Source organism: Littorina saxatilis, linkage group LG14 (assembly GCF_037325665.1).
Source record: "Littorina saxatilis isolate snail1 linkage group LG14, US_GU_Lsax_2.0, whole genome shotgun sequence".
NCBI classification, from domain to species: domain Eukaryota; kingdom Metazoa; phylum Mollusca; class Gastropoda; order Littorinimorpha; family Littorinidae; genus Littorina; species Littorina saxatilis.
In genome coordinates, this window is record NC_090258.1 from 25501439 (window position 1) to 25517473 (window position 16035).

The 16035-nt window shown below is 48.9% G+C and overlaps 1 protein-coding gene across 4 annotated transcripts in view; it reads left to right on the forward strand.

The window, feature by feature from the left end:
• LOC138947422 (tax1-binding protein 1 homolog B-like) overlaps window positions 1–16035 on the forward strand; it is a 34917-nt gene that overhangs the window by 6795 nt on the left and 12087 nt on the right. For all 4 annotated transcript variants that reach the window (XM_070318888.1, XM_070318891.1, XM_070318889.1 and 1 more), the window contains exons 3-10: window positions 1964–2085; window positions 2573–2772; window positions 3431–3589; window positions 5732–5896; window positions 6753–6962; window positions 7630–7767; window positions 14920–15060; window positions 15388–16026. In XM_070318888.1, the coding sequence (XP_070174989.1) occupies window positions 1964–2085; window positions 2573–2772; window positions 3431–3589; window positions 5732–5896; window positions 6753–6962; window positions 7630–7767; window positions 14920–15060; window positions 15388–16026 (1774 nt within the window). The remainder of the gene's footprint in view (window positions 1–1963; window positions 2086–2572; window positions 2773–3430; window positions 3590–5731; window positions 5897–6752; window positions 6963–7629; window positions 7768–14919; window positions 15061–15387; window positions 16027–16035) is intronic.

Consider the following 16035-nt stretch of genomic DNA (forward strand, 5'->3'; position numbering starts at 1 on the left):
GGCAGATCTGCACATAAGTTGACCTGGGAGATCGGAAAAATCTCCACTCTTAACCCAGCAGGCGGTAGCGACCGAGATTCGAACTCACGACCTCCCGATTAGGAGGCCGACGTCTTACCACGTACCACGCCACTGCGCCCGTCGTAAGGATAACAATAAGATTTCGTATAGTGCTGTGAGGTTACCCTCATGGAAATTCGGGCTGCTTTTTCACTGGGTAAAGCTTTCGCTGTGAACTTGGGTTCTTTATCGTGCACATGCATGCATGCACACGGGTGTGTTCGGACACAGAAGAGAGTCTGCACAAAGTTGATACCCTCATGGTATTTCGGGCTGCTTTCTCACTTGGGAAAAGGAGCTGCCAATACACTTATACAGTATGGCGCTACTTTTTTTCTTTCTTTCTTTCTGCATGTTTTTTAGTCTCCAAGCCCTGAGAGGAAGGTTATATAGGACTTCTAATTGATCAGGAAAACGATATGAAAGAACTTGGATTGTTTAAAACAATGTACAATGGAAAAAATGTACTTGTTGATTGATAGTAAGTTGATAAATTATGACAATGAAACGTGCACAACTTTACGCTTTAAGTGAAACTGTTCAGTTGTGCATTTTCTGTTGTCGGAAAACGTAATCAGCTTACAGTTTTTCAGGTCTTTATGAGAAAAAAGCTTTCTCTTTCTACCACCCCCCCCCCCCCCCCCCCCCCTCCCCCCCCCCCCCAACCTTTCCATGCTCATCCCTCTCCGTCTTTCTCTCCTCACTCTCTGTCTGTGTCTCTCTTGCTCTCTGAAACACACACACTTTCTTTCACTCTCAGTCCCACTCAGTGACTCACACACTAACTCTCTCTCTCTCTCTCTCTCTCTCTCTCTCTCTCTCTCTCTCTCTCTCTCTCTCTCTCTCTCTCTCTCTCTCTCTCTCTCTCTCTCTCTCTCTCGTGTTCTGCCTCTTTTGCAAAGAAGCTAATCCTCTTCCTGGTTTGAGAGCAGATTTCAAAGGGTGTTAAGTTGGACAGTAGTTCACTCACATGGTATGCACTGACACAGCTTTACAAGTACTTCTACAACAATTTCTGGGGCGGGGATGTAGCTCAGTCGGTAGCGCGCTGGATTTGTATCCAGTTGGCCGCTGTCAGCGTGAGTTCGTCCCCACGTTCGGCGAGAGATTTATTTCTCAGAGTCAACTTTGTGTGCAGACTCTCCTCGGTGTCCAAACACCCCCGTGTGTACACGCAAGCACAAGACCAAGTGCGCACGAAAAAGATCCTGTAATCCATGTCAGAGTTCGGTGGGTTATAGAAACACGAAAATACCCAGCATGCTTCCTCCGAAAGCGGCGTATGGCTGCCTAAATGGCGGGGTAAAAACGGTCATACACGTAAAAGCCGTGGGAGTTTCAGCCCATGAACGAACAAACAAACAAACAAACAAACAAACACAACAATGGCTGTACCCATACAGTGGAACCCTTCTTTTCACGCCCCTGATAGAAGACTCCCTCCATTTTAAAACCCTGTTTTCTTTGATTTTCTGTTCATAACCTCTGTAAATGTACTCTTTGCCCTATTATTATATTTAACAATGAATATGTTTATATCTCACTCACTCAACTCAATGCCCGTCACCCCTGTCAGGGTATGGGCCGCCAACAACAGCTCTTCTGTTGTTGACGTTTCTGTAGCGAAGTCTTTTTTTTACAGGGAGGGGGTGCTAACCCCATGCCCAACCCTCCTCCTTTTTTAGCCGGGCTTGGGACCTCCTTGGCGGAGTTATGTTTATATCTACGTGTACATATCAATGTATGTGGGTGTGGGTTGCCAGGAACCGATATATGGTGCTGGCGTTGATTCACAGTAGTTACATGTATTATCATAATGTTTTTCCGATTATTATTTTTAGATTGAAATGGTTTTAGCTTCTTCAGGCTTATAATGATATTATGATAAATGTTGTGTTTTCAGGGACTGGGTGGGCCTGTACAAAGTGGGCTGGAGTAACAAGAACCAGCAGCTTTGCTACGAATGGGCTCCCGCCCCTGGTACCAAGACAAATGGCGAGGCCAAACTTAGAGTTGTCTTTCCTGGTAAGTTTTCTTATATATATATACTTGCACCAGTGACAGTAGTTAGATCGTCTGTTTCTATTGTCTGTTTGATTGTCAGCTTTGCATGTTTTTTTAAATTTTTATTTGATTGGTTGGTTGTTTTTGTGTGTGTGTCTGTGTCTGTGTGTGATTGTTTTGTTTTGATTTAAACGGTCAGTGTGTCTGTGATATTGTGTCTTTTTTGGCGTCTGTGCGTGATTTTTCTTGCAAAAGTGTAAACTGTAATGTTATCAGTATTGTGAAGTGAAGTGGCGTGAAGTGAAGTGGCGTGCTTTTACGTTTTCTGCTTCCACGCAATACTGGATATACAATATTTAGCTCGCATGTGCATGTACCATAGCAAGGATGGGATTTGTATGTATGTAGCATGGATCTGGTCATTTTCTTCATTTAAGCCAGTCTTCTTATTCTTGTGTGCAATAGTGAGTGTTGCACAGTAATGTACATGTACTTGTTTTCCCCACAGCCAAAAGCCTGCCCAAAGAAGAGGGCGAGTTCTACCAGTTCGTCTACATCTCCAACGCCCAGGGCACCATCGGCTGCAGCACCCCCTTCCAGTTCCGCAAGCCCAGAGCCACGGACTTCGTGGAGGAAGAGTTCGGCGACATGATGTTCATCCGCTCCAAGACCACTGTCATGCAGGAGAAAATTCAACAGCTGGAGCAGGTAAAGTGCAAAGAATACTGTACTCACGAGTTTAACGAAGACGATACGAATAACAAACCACGACGTTTCGACCACTAGGGTCTTCCTCAGGCGTTTCTCGCTCTCACGCACAGTCACCATTGTTCAGCAGGTAAAGTGGTTTCTGAGATGACGGGCGCACGGACTAGCCTGGTGGGGCGGGGACGTAGCTCAGTGGGTAGTGCGCTAACTTTGAACCAGTTTGTCGCTGTCTGCGTTGGTTCGAATCTCAGGTTCTGCGAAAGATTTCTTTCTTTCTTTCTTTATTTATTATTTATTTCTTTCTTTATTTATTTATTTGAGTCAACTTTTTGCAGACTCTCTTCGATGTTCTCTCTCGTTCTCCTTACTCTCTCTCTCTCTCTCTCTCTCTCTCTCTCTCTCTCTCTCTCTCTCTCTCTCTCTCTCTCTCTCTCTCTCTCCGACTCTCTCTCTCTCTCTCTCTCCCGTACTCCTTACTCTCTCTCCGACTCTCTCTCTCTCTCTCTCTCTCTCTAATATAGTACATATTTTTTAGCTGAAATTCTGCTTCTGTAAGTAACAAAAACTCAACTGTGATGACTAATGGGAAAGAAGAGGACAAAAGTTGCCTGACTAAAGTTTTGCATTTATGTCTAACCTCAATCACTCTTGTCTGTAGGAGCTGCTGGTCTTAAACCAGGAACGGGACAAGTTACAGGAGAGAGTTGCCTCCCTTGTGCAAGACGTGAAAGAACGCGACACAGTGATCGGCAGTCTTACAGAGGACCTGGCCCAAGAGGTCGAAGACAAAGAAGCCAAGATGAAGGAGATACAAAGTGTGAGTTGTCTTGTCTGTCTTCATCTTGTTCATCTCCATTTACTACAGCAGTCCCTCTCATGAACGGACACCCTTGGGCCATAGCAAAACTGTCCGTACATTGCAGGTGTCCGGTCACGGGAGGGGTGACCACACCACCCCCTCCCCCATACACTCACACAGAGACACACAAACAACAGGATTGAGTCTATGCTAATCACTTCTTGTGGCTACTAAACAATAACAACAAACTCCTAATACTTCTTTAAACGTTCTGTAAAAATGATTTGTATGAAAAGTGTTGAAAAGAAGAGATAAAATAAATCCTCAAGGCAGTGAACACACTCACCATGCACTGACATACGAAAGCAGCCACACAAACACAGCACAGAGGAGCGTGTGCAGATGCTTTGCAAGAATAAGCTTGAAACCCAGTTTGAATAAATAACAGCAGATAGAGCTGCATGTCATAATCATGTAATTTATTTTCATCTTGTCTGGCTTTATTGACTGCATGCCGATCATGTGGCATGGCAGTGACTTTTCACTCTTCAGTCGGAAATACACTGTACATAACACAGCTCCCACTCTCCCTCACTAATGCCTACCCCAAGCCGTGACAACTGATGCTTGGAAATTGTGTGGAAGAGTACACCTCTCTATTTCTCTCCAATGCTCTTCCTGCTGACATGCAGTGACACCGGACACCCCACAGAGTTTAGCCAGCTACCCCTCCACCCCCCCCCCCCCTCCCTCTCTCTCTCACTCCCTCCAGCCATGTACTGTTGGGCTGTGGCCAGAGAGGTCAGCTCCAACTGTTCACTCAGAGCAAAACCAGTTGACTGTGTCGTAACTTTTGACACAGCAAGACAACTGAAGGGTTCACAGATTAGGCAACCGACTCACTGGTCAAGGCTGAGGGGAAACAAGAGTATCTTGTCAATGAAAGAGGTTACACACAGACACACGATGCTGAGAACTGTGGCCGGTTTTTCACTCTCTTTCGCTCAGGACCTTCATCGACTGTGGTTTCTGTTGTTTACGTCCAACAGACAAGAATAAAGAGCACAGTGCAGTTTCATGTTGGCATCTTCGCATGTACTCCACTCCTGACCAAAACTACCCCCCCTCCTGATGGGTACAGGTGCACTCAAGTTACCAGTGACAGTCGTCACGCCATTGCGGCTGTGATCTTTGCACCAAGAGCCGGACTGCTCTGTTATCGATTTTGTTGTGGTGAAAATTTGACGATGGTCTGTTCGTACATTGGAGGTATGACCTGCTGTTGGGACCGAAAATGAGTGTCCGTGTCCACGTTTTGCAGGTGTCCGTTTAAGGGGGGGCAAATATAGAAGGAAAACACTCCGTGCCGAGCAAATGTGTCCGTACATGTCAGGTGTCCGCTCACGCCGGGGGCCGTACATTGCAGGGACTGCTGTATTCACAACTTTTAGTAGGGTTTGGGAGATGGCGCATGGTGACCGCCAGTCTCGGCTTTACCATTTGTGCGGGGAACTAAAACTCTTGGTTCTTTTAGACAAGAGTTAAGAAAAGTGACGTTACAGTCGCGTCAAATGTATCAGTACGTCATGGTATTTAGTCAAAGGGATTTAATCACTTCTCGTTTTTTCTAAGCTGAAAGTGATTGGGAATCTGTTGCTGTCTGTGCGGGAAGAATAATCGGTAAGGGTGAAATAATAGTTTCCCACATGGTTTTGCATGTGAGAATTGTATGCAAGACTTTTCACTGAGGATTTACTTTTGCAAAGTGAGTGTCTGCAGCTGGGTTCTGTGCGCTAATCAGTCTTTCAAACCAATCCATGTTGTAGTAAAATCTCCACGTGTATTATCCACATGTTTTCTTACGGTAGGTCCTGGTTCCCCCAACAAACCGTGTGGCCTTCACATTGGGTCTGTTAATTATGCTGGGTCACGGGGTCCTGCAAGTCTTGAATACCATACCCCTTTTTTTCCTACATACGTGAGAGAGACCACCAGTGGGAGGTCAGTATCCTGACTACCTGAAGGTCGGTATCCTGACTACCTGAAGGTCAGTATCCTGACTACCTGAAGGTCAGTATCCTGACTACCTGAAGGTCGGTATCCTGACTACCTGAAGGTCAGCATTACTTGTTGTTGATATATTTTTTTGTCACCCTTCAGTTGAAGCTGGAGGCGGAAGGTGAGAGGGATGACGCATGGCGAGCGCTGGAAGAGGCCAAAAGAAGGAAGACAGAACTGGAGGCCACCATCAAAACGCTGCAATCACAGAAAGACGCTCTCAGCGGGGCAAACCAGAGTCTGCTGGATGAGCTGGCCATTTACAAAGTAAGCATGAATATTGAAAAGTCAAAAGCTTATTGAGACCAGGAACAAATTACAAGAAGGAGGATGGGGCATGATATTTCCATGTTCTGAGCAGGTAGAACCAGCGTCTCTTGGATGAGCTGGCCATTTAGTGTGTGAGTGTGGAAGGTCCATTACTAATTGAAAAACTCGTGTTGAAAGTTCGTGAAAATGTATACTTGGCTCCCAGTGTGTGTGTAGGTATGTGTGTGTGTGTGTGTAGGTATGTGTGTGTGTGTGTGTAGGTATGTGTGTTTGTGTGTGTAGGTATGTGTGTGTGTGTGTGTGTAGGTATGTGTGTGTGTGTGTAGGTATGTGTGTGTGTGTGTGTGTGTGTCTGAGTCTGTGTGTTTTGTGGGCTAGTATCCTGAGATTTAGGACAAGCATTATGTGCCATCCCTCTTGAATCAAACATGACGAGAGCAATGGCCTAGTGGATGAGCCGCCCAAGCGGAATCCCGATGGGTTAAGGATGGAGATTTTTCTGATCTCACAGGTCAACATATGTGCCTTATCCCCCTTCATGTGTACGTGCAAGCACGAGACCAAGTGCACACAGAAAAGATCCTGTAATCCATGTCGGAGTTTGTTGGGTTGTAGACAAATGAAAATACGTAAAAACACACTCATGCAAAAACATAAGTGAACGTGGGAGTTTCAGCCCATACACACAGAAGAAGAAGAAGAAGTGACTGTGTGTACGGATATATCCGTACCAGGTCAGATAGAGCCATATGAGTGGGTACGGATATATCCGTACCTGGGAGACAATGAGTTAAGGTGTGCCTTCAGACCGCTGTGTCCCTCTTGAACCAAACATGTTAACGTTTTTCCACAGGAGCAGGTGACGGAGAGTCAGAACACGGCGGCTAGCAAGATCAAGGAGGTGGACCACCTGACCGCCATGCTGCAGCAGATGGTGGAAAAGTCGGCATCCACCGAGCAGGCCCTGCAGGAGTTGGGCTCAGTGGACAGGGACAAGACGGAGGCCATGATGAGAAAGGAGGAAGAACTTGTCAACACCGTGGCTACTTTGAGGAACGCAGAGGTCAGTAGAAAGTAAAGGGGGAGGGGGTATGGAAGATGAGGAACAGACAGAGGCCATGATGAGAAAGTGTGAAAGGAGGAAGAACTTGTCAACACCGTGGCTACTTTGAGGTACGCAGAGGTCAGTAGAGAATGTAGGGTCGGGAGAGGGGGGGGGGGGGGGGGGGGGAATGGAAGATAAAGGGTGGGGGGGGGGGGGGGGGGGACTGCAGGAATTAGGCACAGTGGACAGAGTGACTGTGAGGCACTCAAGAACAAGCTTCAGAGCTCAGCCGACATGATGCTGTTTGTGAGTGTGTGTTGCGTCTGGGTGTGGGTGCGTGCTTGCATGCGTATGTGTGTGTGTTCATGCCTGTGTGTGTGTATGTGTTGTTATTTCTTTTTGTGATAAATGTAAAAAAAAAAAAAAAAATGTAAGTCAGCCACCAGTAAGTTGTGAATTCATCTCCTACCCCCATTGTGACGTACATAATGAAGAACAAGGTTCAGAGCTCAGCTAACATCCTGCTGTTTTTGTGTGTGTGTGGTGGTTTTTTTGTTTTGGGGGGGGGGGGGGGGGGGTGTATTTTTGCCTTTTCTTTTTTCTGATGAATGTCGTTGTCAGTTGATTTCTTCGCACACACAAAAGTCTGCCACCATTTAATCGTGGTTTGATCTTGTACCCCCAGAGTGAAGTGGAGGCGCTGAAGAACGAGGTGCAGAGCTCGGCGGACATGTTGCTGGCGTGCCAGACCATGAAAGACAAGATGCGTGAAGACCTCAAGGCGTACGAACAGACACAGGGCAAAATGAGCAGCACACTGGAGGTGAGAACACGCAGCACGCATTGTATGGCTTGTGTCATAAGTATGTCATAAGTATGTCACTTTGTGGGGGGGGGGGGGGGGGGGGGGCCGCCGAAGAACGCCTGCTGGCGTGCCAGACCATGAAAGACAAGATACGTGAAGAACCCAAGGCGTTCGAATAGACACAGGGTAAGATGAGCTACACACTGGAGGTGAGAACACACAGCACACACTGTATGGCTTGTGTCATCGCCATATCCTCGTCGTGGAATGTTGGCGTCACGCGTTTGAAACAGCTTTTCAGGAGATGGACAAAACTGATTATTATAATTACATATTCTTACGCCGAATCACATAATTTGCATTGACCCACTTCGATGCTTAGGTTATGATAAAAGCTACCCCGTCTAGGTATAAGGGGAGCAACCCCAACTAAAAAAGTGACTGCACCAGAATGACTGACACCCTGGGTTACGTCCCATGTAGCCTACTACGTCATCAATGGTGCTGGTCACGTGATACCCCTTCAATCGACTACTATCACTCAAGGGTGACGGTTGTGTTCGCTTTTGCTCTGGCTGGTTTTGTGTCTACGGCACCCACCGGCCTCGGCCCCCGTCTACTTCTTGCTGGCTTGCAGCTGGTGAGATCGTTCATTTTTTCTTGTATGTTTTATTGTTTCTGCTGTGAATTTCGCATGTCCGTTGGACTCTGAAGTTTTCAGCAGTTGTTTGGCTTCCTCACGGTCGCCATTTGCATTAGCACGTTGTCTGGCTTCTGTTGTTTTAGCCGGGTTCGGTCTATTAACGCTGTCGTAGCTTGCTTTGTAGCTGCCGTCGGTAGCTTTTACGTACGTGCTTATCTATTTGCTTGCTTGCTTCTGAAATGTTTGTGTCTGTACGGACTTTATTATTTTCAGTCTTGTGGCTTCCTCCTTGGTCGCCATTTTTAGCTAGCTTGTTGTTGTTATGTTGATTTTTCGTCCGTACTCGGACGCTTAACTCTTCGTATAGCTAGTTGTTTAGCTGCCTTTGGTAGCTCCTAACTGGTTTTAGCTGCCCTCTTTGCTGGCTTCTGAAAGGTTGGCGTCCTTTCGGACTTTGCTAGTTTCAGTTGTTTGATTATTTTTCTCTCGGTGCTTACATGGCCGTTAATGAGAATTAGAGGGAGCTAAGGCCGAGGGTTAGGGCTTGGGCCCTGCTAAGCTCTATCCCTCAGCAGCCTCTTATTTTGAAGAACTCCGTTGTTGTTCATGTTGGCACAATTTTAGGCAATTTTTTACGTTGTTCTGTGCCGTTTTTTATGTTACGGACGATTGGCCGTCTGGCTCTCTGCCGTCCGTTTTGGCCTCTAAGGCTGTCGTTTTACGTCTGTTTCGGCTCCAGAGTCTAGGGCTCTGGGGTCTGCACTTATCTTTTGCTTATTTCCAGAAATAGATTCCCTCGTTCGCGAGGTTTGCCGCGGCGGACTTCGTCGCCAGCTCTGCCCCCCGCCTGGGGGTTAGGCGACGTTCTCTCCTTCAGACTCTGGGTCTTCTCCGGACCAGGCTGCTGTCCACCGCGATGTTTCTGGACGGTCCCTTGGGGATCTTCTTCTCCTCTTCCTGGCCGGCATTTGTTGCCTTCCGCTTGCGGTAGCGCAACAGTGCATGTCCCTCCGGGGATCCGGCCACAACAAGGTTGGTGTCTGCAGCAGCCGTTTACGGCAGCTGCACTTCCGGTTTCCGGAATCGGATGTTCTCCTGCTAGTGAGCAGACGGTGTTCACGTCAGGTCTGAACCTCTCCGTACTCCAGCAGTCGGTTCCGACAGCTGGGCTTCCTGCTGTTGCAGGAAGTAGGGGTTCACCGGCTAGTGAGCAGACGGTGTTCACGTCCGGACCGAACCCCGCCTTACGTCAGCAGTCGTCCGCGACAGCTGCTTCCGGCTCAGGCCGGAAGTAAAAGGCTCACTGGCTAGTGTTCGGACTACGTTCACGTCCGGTTTGAGCCTTGCCTTACGTCAGCAGTCGTCCGCGGCAGCTGCGCTTCCGGTTCCGGCCGGAAGTGTAGGTTCACCGGTAGTGCACAGGCTGCTGTCACGTCCGGTTTGGGCCTTACCCTACGTCAGCAGTCGTCAGCGTCAGCTGGGCTTCCGGTTCCGGCCGGAAGTGTAGGTTCACTGGTTAGTGTTCAGGCTGCTGTCACTTCTGGTTCGAGCCTTTACCTACTTCAGCAGTCGTCCGCGACAGCGCCGCTTCCGGTTACGGCCGGAAGCGTAGGTTCACTGGTTAGTGTACAGACTGCTGTCACGTCCGGTTTCGAGCCTTGCCCTACGGCAGCAGTCGTACGCGACGGCTGTGCTTCCAGTTCCGGCTGGAAGTATCGGTTCACTGGTTAGTGCACAGGCTACTGGCACGTTCAGTTCGAACCTTGCCTTACGGCGGCGGTCGTACGCGACCTCTGCGCTTCTGGCTGCGGACGGAAGTGTGAGCTCACCGGTTAGTGCACAGGCTGCTGTCACTTCTGGTTCGAGCTTGCCCTACTTCAGCAGTCGTCCGCGACAGCTTTGCTTCTGGTTCCGGCTGGAAGCGTAGGTTCACTGGTTAGTGCACAGACTACGGTCACGTTCGGTTTGAACCTTGCCTTATGTCGGCGATCGTACGCGACCTCTGCGCTTCTGGCTCCGGCCGGAAGTGGGGGCTCACTGGATAGTGGACCTGCTATGGTCCCATCTGGTTTGAGTCTGGTTTTTTCGTCAGCAGTGCCCTTTGGGCTTGCAGGCTCCCTGCCTCAGGCGGATTAGCAGCTACCACACACTTCGGTAGTGGGTTCTGCCGTTCTCCTCACTTCCTGTGCCTTTGGTCTTCGACGCCTCTCATCCTCCTCTTAGTCAGGGGTGAAGTTTGGCCGTTGACTTGCAGGAAAGGGGCTTCAGGCTCCGGCCTTCCCAGCTTCGGGACATTAGCGGCTCAGAGGAAGTTGCCTTTGCCCAAGATGTCCCGGAATTTGCTGTCGTCTTTTGCCCCTCTGCGTGCACCTTTGCCGGTCACGCCGGAACTTCTTCTTTGGGGAACGTTTCGAGTCCCCTGCTCTCTGAACAGACTCTCTTCCCCTCTGAGGAAGTGGGCAGACAGCTTTTGGAACTTGCTTTTCGGAGACACTCCTTTACGGAGTCCTTGGCGCCCTTTACACTCAGTAAAGAGCAGGACGCAGGGGATGCTTTCTCCACCTTTGCTAGGGCGAATTCAGAACGGAGAAGGCCTTCCTCTCTGCACAATGCCCATACGGTCATGTACAGACAGGACTTGTTCCTCGCCCATTCCTAGTTTGTGGGGGAATCAATGAGAGACACCCTTGGTTCTTCACTCTTGGTGGATGGGTCTCTCTTCGGCCTCCTGGCCTCTAAGGCCTCCTGGCCTTCAAGTCCTCCTGGCCTCCTGGTCTCTGAAGCCTCCTGGCCTCTAAGGCCTCCTGGCCCCCAAGGCCTCCTGGCCTCCAAGGCCTCCTGGCCTCCAAGGCCTCCTGGCCTCCAAGGCCTCCTGGCCTCCAAGGCCTCCTGGCCTCCCAGGCCTCCAAGGCCTACTGGCCTCTAAGGCCTCCTGGCCTCTAAGGTCTCCTGGCTTCATAGGCCTCCTGGCCTCTAAGGCCTCCTGGTCTCCAAGGCCTCCTGGCCTCCAAGGCCTCCGGGCCTCCGGGCCTCCGGGCCTCTAGGGCCTCCTGGCCTCTAAGGTCTCCTGGCATCCAAGGCCTCCCTGGCCTCCTGGCCTCCAAGGAGATAAAGATTTGTAGGGACCTTCAGGTCTCTTCTTTTGCTCTTCAAGCTTTGAAGCAGCAAAACGGGCTCTACCTAAGCAGACTCAGCTTTTTCAGGCTAAGTCCTCAGCTCAGGTTTATCCGGAGAGGTTCTTCCTTTCACAGACGTCTTAGTCTGTGTTTTTTGGGAACAACAGCCGGCATTAGGGCATCCGGGTTTTTTAGCCTCGGCTGGTGCAACAGCCATTTCATCCGTTGGTGGTGGTGGTTGTTGTTTGCTCTTTTGGACTCGGTCCTTGTGGGTCTTTCGCCGATTTAGACTCTGTCTTTCTCTAGCGATCGGACTTGTTCTGGTGTTTCGTCCAAACTTAAGGTTTACTTGAGTTGGCCTCGGAAGTTACATTCAGATTTTACTGAGTTTGCATTGGTTTTAGCAATGCATGGTGAGGGGTCATTCTTGTGGCCTATCACTTTTCTCAGCTTTATTGGCTAACCCTCCCCTTTCGGTGGAGGTCTAGTTAATTTCCTGGTTTCTTGGTGCGGGCTTTCAGCCCAGCATCTTTGATGGCAGGTCTACGGGCGTTCCGGCTCTCAGCCTTAGCTCGTGTAATAGTCTCCTGCCTGGCATGGGCGACTACGGTCTCCGTGTCTCTAGAATTTGTGTCTTCCTCTTCTCCCTCATCCTGCCATGAGGCGAGTCGGGTCGACTTCCGGTGGGGTGGGTTGCCTGTTACGGTCACCCTTCTACCACTTGCAACTATTACGGACTCTTGCCTGTTGTGTTCCGTGTCTGATTCTCGGTTCTGAGGTATCAGACGTGTTTGGTTTTTCAGCCAGACTCAGGAATTTTCTGGGCTCGGTCGGCCGCGAAATTTACTTCGGGCCCTTCTTCTTGAGAACTCTCGTTCAGGGAGTCTTAAGGCTGGTTAGCTTCACAGTTTTCTGTTTTTCCTTTCCAGTCTCGTTTCTGTTTTGGGTTTTTGATTTTCTTTCATTTACCTGCAAGCAGACTGCTTTGTGATCACTCTGACTTTAGTCTTTCGGTTAGAGTCACCGGTCACATCAGGCTTTGGCCACCGCGTTCTCCGCTCTGCTGGCGGCTTACACTTTTCGTAGGCCGCTTCTTCCTCTGTTTACCTCCCTCTGTGCTTCTGCATGGACTGGTAGTGGACTTCTGGTGACCGTCTCTTCTGAGTTGTTTCTTTGAGTTTGACTCTGGTTTTTTGTGCTCAGACGTCTCTCTCTCTTTCTAGGAAACAGGTCACTCCTCTCTGGAGCTGACCGTTATCTCTCCGGCCTTTCGGGCCTCTCTCCATGCCAAGGCTTTTACTTTGGCATGATTGTCTTATGGTCCTGGGGAAGGTTGGTGCTTTTCATTTATGATCGGTCAACCTTACGCTTAGTCGTTTCCAGGGTTTTTGGCATTTCCTTCCAATAGTAAGGGGGGGGGGGGGGGGCAGCTTGTCTGTCCCTCTACTCGGCTCGGGTTATTCAAGACTTGAGCCCCTTTCTGGGCTGTTTTTTATGGTTCAGGAGATGGGAAGAAGTGCTGAGCACAGCTTACGGGCTCTCTGATGCTGTCTTTCGCATTTTTTGCCTGAGCGGCATTGCGACGGTCTTTTAGGTTGGTTCTCGGTCCTCGTTCTGTCTTTTGGCAGTGGGCCAGTTCCTGGAAAGGGTTTTAGAGTGAGCTAGATGTTTTCTTTCTCACCGGCTCTTTCCCTGATGTTTGGCAGTGGGCCAGTTTTTTGTGGAGGGATTCTCTTCCCCTCCGCCTTGGCGTAGCTATCGGCTATCTTTCCCCTAGGCTCAGCCCGAGCTCTTTTTCCAGGGCCTGGGCCTCCTCCTCGGCCGTTTTACGGTCTGGGAGGTTGGATGATGTCCTGCACACAGCTTACTGGTGCTCGGCTTTTGTCTTTATCAGTTTAATAGGGAGACATTGCTGCCTTGGGCCTCTTCCTTGGCCGTCTTGCGGTCCCACAGAATGAGCGAAGTTTTGAATACAGCTTATTGGCGATCAGACGATGTATTCATCAGCTTTTATCTGAGAGACATTGCTTCGCTCTGTAACGATGGATCAAGGTCCCTGCCTGCCTTGGTGGCAGCGGGCCAGTGCATTTCCAGAAATTGATGGTGAGTTTGAACTTTTTTGATCTTACCCACCGCCTGGTTGGAGTTATCTGCAAATTATGTGATTCGGCGTAAGAATATGTAATTATAATCGAAAATTTTTATCTAAATTTTGATTTGATTAATATACTTACCCGAATCACATAAGTAATTCCCTCCCGCCTGCCCCGCTCGATATTTTTAGTATGCTATTAGTCGATTGAAGGGGTATCACGTGACCAGCACCATTGATGACGTAGTAGGCTACATGGGACGTAACCCAGGGTGTCAGTCATTCTGGTGCAGTCACTTTTTTAGTTGGGGTTGCTCCCCTTATACCTAGACGGGGTAGCTTTTATCATAACCTAAGCATCGAAGTGGGTCAATGCAAATTATGTGATTCGGGTAAGTATATTAATCAAATCAAAATTTCGATTTTTGTTATGAAATAGTGTCTATATTCATTCCTGGTATGGATAGAAAAGTTAAATTCAGTCTAACATTTTTGGTGACCAGTGACCTCTTGATAATGTCACAACCACAAAGAAACCCACATGAGCAATTTACACTCCAGACTCAAAATTTGACTGTCCTTAAAAAACAAGGAATATTGCCATGCAGTGTCGGGCGGTTGAAGACATAAAATAAATCACATTTACTAAGAATTAACAGGGATCGCGCTAGCTTTTTAAAAAACGCGTAAGTCATACGCAACGAAACGAAAAAAACGCGTCACTGACCAATATTTTTGCGTACTACGAAAACACGTACAGACACAAACAAAACACGCACGAAAGACTTTAAGACACTCCTTACCTAAATACGGCAAGTTTTCCTGTCGAACTCCGCGCACGCCTGTCGAATAACACCCCTGCTGTCTCCAACCTTCGGGCCTTGCGAGTTTGTTTCCCGCTCTAATACGACTAGACACACTTTCCGCCTTTTGGAAGCGCGAGATGGGAGAGCAGCTAATGTCTGTTTCATTATCCGACAAGACATTATCTGGTAATACCCTCGTTACGTTCGTTTGCGATACTTCAATGCAAAAAGAAACGGACTTTAGTTTTGACGCGCAGATTTCATGTGTGTCGTCACTTCTCGAGCCCTATAGTCAGTTTCAGGATCGGGTGATTATTAAGTCAGAGCAAAAGCGCTGCGTGAAGACAAAAAAAAGTTACAATATTTTTGCGTATGGCTTACGCGGCGCGGCGAAAAAAACCGCGTTAGCGACTTTTAAAATGCGTCAAATACGCAAAAATCGTGCGTAAACGCGATCCCTGAATTAAGAATTGCACACACAGTCGTTCATTCATATTCTTCTCTCCGCCACAGATGCAGGAGTCAGACATGCGGGAGCTGCAGGAAGCGCTGAAGCGTAAGAGCGAGGAGTGCGACAACTTGACGGAGCTTCTTCAGGGCCTGGAGGTGGAGCTCCAGCAGAAGACCCAGCAGCTTTCTCAGACCCAGGTCCAGGTGAGCTATATCAGATTTGTTACTGAAGTTTTGTTGTTGTTGTCCTTCTTTGCTTTGCTCTGTGTGTGTGTGTGTGTGTGTGTGTGTGTGTGTGTGTGTGTGTGTGTGTGTGTGTGTGTGTGTGTGTGTGTGTGTGTGTGTGTGTGTGCAAGAGAGAGAGAGAGAGAGAGAAAGAGAGAGGAACAGAGAGAGAGAGTCGGGGAAAGAGTGTGTGCCTGTGAGTGAGAGAGAGAGAGGTTTTGTCATGTTATTTACATGCATCGTTTAATTGTAACGGATCAGTTGGCCTACACAACACATTTCCTGAGTTCTGAGAGTTGTGTCCAGGTGACCAAGACCAAGGAGAACGTCAACAACATCGCAGCACAGCTAGACACCTCCGTCGACCAGCGAACGGAGCTGGAGAAAGACCTGGAGAAGTGTAACTCCGCGCTGGAGAAGCTCCGAGCTGAGCTCGCCTCTACAAAGATGGAGCTCTTGGAAACCAAAGATGAGTTGAAGGCGCTGAGAGAAGAAGCAGGGGAGGATTACGCTGCCCTGTCTCAGGAGCTTGAAGAGAAGAATCTACAGCTGAGAGAACTGGTCCACAGCAACAAGCAGCGGGAATCGGAGCGCATTGATGAGCAGCGTCACGTCAAGCAAGCCATCGAGGCGGCACAGGAAGTCGAAGCGGAGAAGAAGGAGAAGTTCGTGCAGCAGGGCCGGAGAATCACCGACCTTGAGCGACAGCTGGTCTGCAAGGATGAAGAGCTTCAGAACCTGCGGGCGGAGCTTCAGACCAAGGAGCACGAGATCGTGTGGAAGACTGAAGCTCTTACGGAGCTCGAGCGCCAGATTGAGGTCACCCAGCAAGAGATCGTGGGGAAGAAAGAAGCCATTGCTAAGCTCCAAGACGACCTTGACCTGAGCGAGAAAGAGCTTGAGGTCAAGGACACGCACATTGTCACACTGCAAAAAGCACTCAAGGTGAAGAAT